This window comes from Oncorhynchus tshawytscha, linkage group LG07 (assembly GCF_018296145.1).
Source record: "Oncorhynchus tshawytscha isolate Ot180627B linkage group LG07, Otsh_v2.0, whole genome shotgun sequence".
Lineage (NCBI taxonomy): Eukaryota > Metazoa > Chordata > Actinopteri > Salmoniformes > Salmonidae > Oncorhynchus > Oncorhynchus tshawytscha.
In genome coordinates, this window is record NC_056435.1 from 44,397,319 (window position 1) to 44,405,616 (window position 8,298).

Consider the following 8,298-nt stretch of genomic DNA (forward strand, 5'->3'; position numbering starts at 1 on the left):
CTAAGGCTTATCCTCGTAAGCGAAAAACAACCAGAGACGTTTCAATGGCCAAGATGCGAGGATGGCCTGGTACAGGTGTGGCTGGATTTAAAACCCAAACACGAGCCGCTGAAGTCCCACGTGTGACTCTTTTTCTTCTTAGTGTGAATTTAGCATTGTGTTCAGAAGGGCTTTCAGATGCTAATCCAGTTATTCAACACTGAAGGCACGTTGAGTTCGCTCAGCCACAACCGTTCTGTTGCCATACAAAGAGATTAAATGGGCAATCTAGGACAACAACAAACCGGTCATCCCCCCACTTATTTGGTAAACAGCTGAGGGATAGGGCTGGAGAAGTGTAACCACTCTCAAAGAGATAAACCATCATTATCCCTGATGGAGAATTATGTTGCGTTTCCTCCAGTCAATATGTCAATCATATCAGAGAAATGTGTTGTTGATCTATAGATCATTTTAATGTTCCATTGAATGGCTCTGTGGTTTTGCCTCAACTTCAACGTTAACACAATCAACAGATTGGTCTGACCCCTGGTTTATTTCCCTAGAGGTCTCTAGGTGTGTGCCCATGCCAGACTGCGTTTTAGTCTCTGACATTTGACCCCTCTTGTTCTGTTTCTCAAAGCTCCAGTTGTGATGTAGGCTGAGGGTCCAGTTCCATCTCTTTCAAGATGTCTACTGTGAAGAACTCTGTGTCTGAGGACCCCCTCCTGGGCAAAGGCCCTGACAAGGACGCCTCAGAGGTGTCTTTGTCAGGGAGTGTGTTAGATTCCGGGAGTGTCCTCTCAGATGACTCAGTGCTTCCAGACTACGAGCAGGAAGGTGATTCACAGGGTACTGCCAACACGCTGTATGATGTGTGCACTCGGAATGACCCCCTGGCGCTCCGAAAGGTTCTGGAGAGAGGGGTTACAAAAGAGGAGGTCATGGCGGTAGACCACAACGGCTGGGTATGGGTCTCTCTTGCTATTTCACATTTGGGATAGCTTTTGGGGGTGTATGATCCAGCGAGTCCTGAGGGTTACCAGTTCAAATACCAGGAGCATCATGCCCCCTGTATGAAGACACAGAATGCTTCAATCAAGTCATGTAAAATTGTTGTTGGACTTAATTGCAGCCTTCACTCTGACGCAGTCAGATTTTTTCTTCATCAGCCTAATTCACATTTTTTACCCAACAGACTGGACTGATGGTGGCGTGCTATAAGGGTTTTTTGGACATTGTGCAATCTCTTTACCACTGTCCCTACCTGGACATAAATCACCAGGACAACGATGGCAACACGGCACTGATGATCGCTGCACAAGCAGGTGAGCCACTCTCACCAGACCTATTACTAAATACTATACAGTGAAACCTCATTAGCACATCTCTAGGTTGCATCCCAAATTGAACCTATATTACCTTTATAGAGTACAACCAAAGATTTTTATAACTAATCCAGGGTATACCAGAGCCTGTCGTTTCCAATGGGAGAAAATGAATCATAGTGGGCAGAACAAGCAAGGTGGTGGTGAGATCCTATTGGCGCGTTCTAGTATTTGTTTGAATATTTCCCTTGGGGAACGTATACCCTGTGAAGTATGCGTGTGCAATAACTCATTTTGCCCTTGCACTCCATTTAAACAACTACATTTAAAAAAAACTTTGACAAAGGGTAAAGTCTACAAAACACTGTCCACTCTGTTTGTTTATTTATTTATTTTTATTTCACCTTTATTTTACCAGGTAGGCTAGTGGAGAACAAGTTCTCATTTACAATCGCGACCTGGCCAAGATAAAGCAAAGTGTTACGATAAATGAGTGAGGAGGTGTGGAGTCAGGCGCAGAGAGCAAAAGATGTGGGAAAAAACACGCTTTAATGTCCCGGAAACATAACATGAACCAAAAGTAGAAAAACAAATGATCAGAAATATAAACGGACAGCGTGAAACCCAAATACAAACAAAATACACTCAAACAACAAAACAGACTAACAAGCCCGCACGAAACAGAAGCGGGCTGAACAAACTATATATAACCCTACCCTAACAACCAAAAAAGAAACAGGTGATACCAATCAGACAAAACCAAAGGAACACAGAACAATGGATCGGCGATAGCTAGTAGACCGGTGACGACGACCGCCGAGCGCCACCCGAACAAGAAGGGGAGTCACCTTCGGTAATATTCGTGACACAAAGCAGTTCGACACATACAACAATACAGAGTTACACATAGAGTAAAACAAACATACAGTCAATAATACAATAGAAAAATAAGTCTATATACAATGTGAGCAACTGAGGTGAAATAAGGGAGGTAAAGGCAACAAAAAAAAGGCCATGGTGGCAAAGTAAATACAATATAGCAAGTAAAACACTGGAATGGTTGATTTGCAGTGGAAGAATGTGCAAAGTAGAAATAAAAATAATGGGGTGCAAAGGAGCAAAATAAATAAATAAATACAGTAGGGGAAGAGGTAGTTGTTTGGGCTAAATTATAGATGGGCTATGTACAGGTGCAGTAATCTGTGAGCTGCTCTGACAGCTGGTGCCTGAAGCTAGTGAGGGAGATAAGTGTTTCCAGTTTCAGAGATTTTTGTAGTTCGTTCCAGTCATTGGCAGCAGAGAACTGGAAGGAGAGGCGGTCAAAGGAAGAATTGGTTTTGGGCGTGACCAGAGAGATATACCTGCTGGAGCGCGTGCTACAGGTGGGTGCTGCTATGGTGACCAGCGAGCTGAGATAAGGGGGGACTTTACCTAGCAGGGTCTTGTAGATGACCTGGAGCCAGTGGGTTTGACGACGGGAGTGAAGCGAGGGCCAGATAACGAGAGTGTACAGGTCGCAGTTGTGGGTAGTATATGGGGCTTTGGTGACAAAATGGATGGCACTGTGATAGACTGCATCCAATTTATTGAGTAGGGTATTGGAGGCTATTTTGTAAATGACATCGCCGAAGTCGATGATCGGTAGGATGGTCAGTTTTACAAGGGTATGTTTGGCAGCATGAGTGAAGGATGCTTTGTTGCGAAATAGGAAGCCAATTCAAGATTTAACTTTGGATTGGTGATGTTTGATGTGAGTCTGGAGAGTTTACAGTCTAACCAGACACCTAGGTATTTGTAGTTGTCCACATATTCTAAGTCAGAACCGTCCAGAGTAGTGATGCTGGAAGGGTGGGCAGGTGCAGGCAGCGATCGGTTGAAAAGCATGCATTTAGTTTTACTTGTATTTAAGAGCAGTTGGAGGCCACGGAAGGAGAGTTGTATGGCATTGAAGCTTGTCTGGAGGGTTGTTAACACAGTGTCCAAAGAAGGGCCAGAAGTATACAGAATGGCGTCTGCGTAGAGGTGGATCAGAGACTCACCAGCAGCAAGATCAACATCATTGATATATACAGAGAAGAGAGTCGGCCCAATAATTGAACCCTGTGGCACCCCCATAGAGATTGTCAGAGGCCCGGACAACAGGCCCTCCGATTTGACACACTGAACTCTATCAGAGAAGTAGTTGGTGAACCAGGCGAGGCAATCATTTGAGAAACCAAGGCTATCGAGTCTGCCGATGAGGATGTGGTGATTGACAGAGTCGAAAGCCTTGGCCAGGTCAATGAATACGGCTGCACAGTATTGTTTCTTATCGATGGCGGTTAAGATATCATTTAGGACCTTGAGCGTGGCTGAGGTGCACCCATGACCAGCTCTGAAACCAGATTGCATAGTGGAGAAGGTGCGGTGGGATTCGAAATGGTCGGTAATCTGTTTGTTGACTTGGCTTTCGAAGACCTTAGAAGGCAGGGTAGGATAGATATAGGTCTGTAGCAGTTTGGGTCTAGAGTGTCCCCCCCTTTGAAGAGGGTGATGACCGCAGCTGCTTTCCAATCTTTGGGAATCTCAGACGACATGAAAGAGAGGTTGAACAGGCTGATAATAGGGGTTGCAACAATTTCGACAGCTAGTTTTAGAAAGAAAGGGTCCAGATTGTCTAGCTCGGCTGATTTGTAGGGGTCCAGATTTTGCAGCTCTTTCAGAACACCAGCAGACTGGATTTGAGAGAAGGAGATATGGGGAAGGCTTGGGCGAGTTGCTGTGGGGGGTGCAGTGCTGTTGACCGGGGTATGGGTAGCCAAGTGGAAAGCATGGCCAGCTGTCGAAAAATGCTTATTGAAATTCTCAATTTATAGTGGATTTATCGGTGATGACAGAGTTTCCTATCCTCAGTGCAGTGGGCAGCTGGGAGGAGGTGTTCTTATTCTCCATGGACTTTACAGTGTCCCAGAACTTTTTTGAGTTTGTGTTGCAGGAAGCAAATTTCTGCTGGAAAAAGCTAGCCTTGGCTTTTCTAACTGCCTGTATATTGGTTTCTAACTTCCCTTAAAAGTTGCATATCACGAGGGCTGTTTGATGCTAATGCAGATCGCCACAGGATGATTTTGTGTTGGTTAAGGGCAGTCAGGTCTGGAGAGAACCAAGGGCTATATCTGTTCCTGGTTCTAAATTTATTGAATGGGGCATGCTTATTTAAGATGGTGAGGAAGGCATTTAAAAAAAATAACCAGGCATCCTCTACTGACGGGATGAGGTCAATATCTTTCCAGGATACCCGGGCCAGGTCGATTAGAAGGCCTGCTCGCTGAAGTGTTTCAGGGAGCGTTTGACAGTGATGAGTGGAGGTCGTTGAGGCAGTGATCGCTGAGATCTTGGTTGAAAACAGCAGAGGTGTATTTAGAGGGCAAGTTGGTTAGGATAATATCTATGAGGGTGCCCGTGTTTACGGCTTTGGGGTGGTACCTGGTAGGTTCATTGATCATTTGTGTGAGATTGAGGGCATCAAGCTTAGATTGTAGGATGGCTGGGATGTTAAGCATGTCCCAGTTTAGGTCACCTAGCAGCACGAGCTCTGAAGACAGATGGGGGGCAATCAGTTCACATATGGTGTCCAGAGCACAGCTGGGGGCAGAGGGTGGTCTATAGCAGGCGGCAACGGTGAGAGACTTGTTTTTAGAGAGGTGGATTTTTAAAAGTAGAAGTTCAAATTGTTTGGGTACAGACCTGGATAGTAGGACAGAACTCTGCAGGCTATCTCTGCAGTAGATTGCAACACCGCCCCCTTTGGTCGTCCTATCTTGCCTGAAAATGTTGTAGTTAGGGATGGAGATTTCAGAGCTTTTGGTGGTCTTCCTAAACCAGGATTCAGACATGGCTAGGACATCAGGGTTGGTAGAGTGTGCTAAAGCAGTGAATAAAACAAACTTAGGGAGGAGGCTTCTAATGTTAACATGCATGAAACCAAGGCTATTACGGTTACAAAAGTCATCAAAAGAGAGTGCCTGGGGAATAGGAGTGGAGCTAGGCACTGCAGGGCCTGGATTCACCTCCACATCACCAGAGGAACAGAGGAGGAGTAGGCTAAGGGTACGGCTGAAAGCTATGAGAATTGGTCGTCTAGGACGTCTGGAATAGAGAGTAAAAGGAGAATGTTTCTGGGGGCAGTACAGATTACAGATTATAGTATTGGAAAGAGAAAATTGTATAGAGATCAAATGTTTAATCGATGAGAAAATTAGCAGAATGTTGGCCAAAACCCATATCACTCCATCTTCTCCCACTGCCGGCCACTGGTCATCCTCTCCTCACCTTATTTGGTAGTGAGTGGAAACGCCCTCCAGATTTTTCACATTCAAACATCCAGTGAAATATCTGGCTCATTGTTCTACCTGTGGTACTTACTACTTCATAAGTAGTGCACTATATAGGAAATAATGGTGACATTTGTGACAGGCCTTTAGTATTTTCGATGGCACCTCATGATACCCTGAACCCATTCTCACCCTGTATCCTTCTCCAGGTCACACCATTACAGTGACCTACATCCTAAACTACTACCCCGGGGCAGACACAGAGATCCGGGATTGCCGTGGCTTCACCGCACTCATTAAAGCTGCCATGCAGGGCAGAGACGATGTGGTGTCTTCACTCGTCATGGCCGGTGAGTGAGAGGCCTCCTCCACTTCAACGCTACCATACACACCATACTGTAGTCATGAGAAAACATCTTAGAAATGTTTAGATAACCTGAGAAATTGATGTTACAAGTATAAAAACACAATTCTGACCCCAATTTACCTGCGTATACTGGGTATAAGCCTTCATTGTATGTTTGTGCAGTTCACAGTTCACATAGCTCACATGTATTATCAGACACACAACAGTGTGTCTGTCCGCTGACATTACATTAATTAAATTACTTTAGAGATTCCAAAGGGTATACTTCTAAACAGAGTTGAGGAAAACATGCTCAGCTAACTGAAGCCTTTCCCACATCACATTAAAGATAATTAATTCTCCCCTCTATACATCATAAACCAAGAAGCATCTATGTTTTCTTATTCATGTAGCACATGATTATCATTATGGTGCTATACTATAGATCTATATGCAATGGAATGTGAATGAAAGTGTTTCAATGGAGAAATATTATGACCTGAAAGCTATTTTATTTTTTCCCTTCACTGCTATTTCTCTTCCAGGTGCAGACCTAAATGCAATAGACACCAGGAAGCAGAAGTGTGCGCGTTACTGGGCACTAAAGACGGGCCGCTACGAGACCTTGAGCCGCCTCCGCCGCCTCAACCTGCGGCCTAGAGCCGAGCAGTTTACTGAGAGCTACGTCCCCGAGTGGCCAGAACTGAAAGTGCTGGTGGCCAAAGCCACAGCCAACAAGAGCACCGGCCAGATGATCACCCAGCGCATCAAGTCCACCTTCAGCTTCAATTTTCTCCAAGACCCCCAGGACAACGGGGTCTTAGACCATATGGTGCGTATCACCACCAGCATCCACAGCCCTTTGGTGGCCACCGCCTGCCGGCCGCTATGCCCCACCAGCCCCCCCGAGGTGGGAAAGAGGCGCTTGGCCGTGCCTGAGCTGAGGAAGAAGCACTCAGAGAAGAAGCTGGAGGAGAGCTCTGTGTGCCACAGCAACGGCTCCGTCTCCTCCATCATTCCACACATCCACTTGGCCGAGACCATCGCCACGTCCTGCTGTGTGGACACAGAGCGCAGGGGCAGTATTATCTCTATAGCCTCCACCGGGGTGCGCACCTTCATGCCCAGGAACATGGCCCACAGGAATAGTGGGTTCCCTTCCGGCTGCATCCCCAAGATCCAGATAGTGAAATCTGGAGAGCCCACACCTAGCAAGGAAAAAAAGAAGAAGAGGCACAAGGGTCACCTGGAGCTGCCTGTATGGAAGTACAAAGCAGAGAAGCAAGAGAAGAAGGGGAAGAAGAAGGCAGAGAAAGAAAACGAGAAGACCAAGAAGGAAAAGGAAAGGAAAAAGAAGAGAGAGAAGTAGTGAGATGTCTAAAGCTGCCAATTTATTTCGATGCCACACATTTCCAATAACTTCCAATATATTTTTCCTGGAGTTATACTCCAAACATCTGAATTATGAAGTACTGCTCAAATTACTCAAAGGTCTGGACTCGGTTTTATGGCCAATGCAGTAAAATTGATTCTTTAAAGGCCATCATATTCATACTGCTTTGTAAATATTTTAATTTTTAATTTTTTTACAGGACCAGTAAAGGCCCAGTGCACTACATTTGTGAAATTTTTATAACTAAATGTATTCAAGTGTAGGGGTGGCAGGGTAGCCTAGTGGTTAGAGCGTTGGACTAGTAACCAGAAGGTTGCAAGTTCAAATCCCCAAGCTGACAAGGTACAAATCTGTCGTTCTGCCCCTGAACAGGCAGTTAACCCACTGTTCCTAGGCCGTCATTGTAAATAAGAATTTGTTCTTAACTGACTTGCCTGGTTAAATAAAGTTTTAAAAAAACATTGGCAACTTGAGTCTGATAATTATTTGTATAAAACAGTTAATCTGAAAATACATCTGGAATATACAGGAAAGTATTCAGAATAATAATTCTGGAATATACAGGAAAGCATTCAGACCTCTTGACATTTTGTCAAGAGGTCTGAATTATTCTTATTCTATTCTAAAATGTTTTTTGTTTTTTTAATTATCCTTAATTATCCCCCCATAATGACAAAGCGAAAACAGGCTTTTAGAAATGTTTGCACATTTATTAAATAGAAAAAACAGAAATACCTTATTTACATAAGTATTCAGACCCTTTGCTATGAGACTGCATATTGAGCTCAGGTGCATCCTGTTTCCATTGTTTTTTATTTTTACCTTTATTTAACTAGGCAAGTCAGTTCATCAGTTAAGAACATATTCTTATTTTCAATGACGGCCTAGGAACAGTGGGTTAACTGCCTTGTTCATCCTTGAGATGTTTCTTCAACTTGATTT

The 8,298-nt window shown here is 44.5% G+C and overlaps 1 protein-coding gene across 1 annotated transcript; it reads left to right on the plus strand.

Annotated features, from left to right (window-relative positions):
- The first annotated feature begins 668 nt into the window (after positions 1–668).
- LOC112255278 (photoreceptor ankyrin repeat protein-like) lies at positions 669–7,709 on the plus strand. Its single transcript, XM_024428302.2, has 4 exons — positions 669–947; positions 1,178–1,307; positions 5,797–5,967; positions 6,509–7,709. Exons 1-4 carry the CDS (start codon positions 669–671, stop codon positions 7,330–7,332), a joined length of 1,404 nt encoding a protein of 467 aa, XP_024284070.1. The 3' UTR covers positions 7,333–7,709.
- Positions 7,710–8,298: the final 589 nt, after the last annotated feature.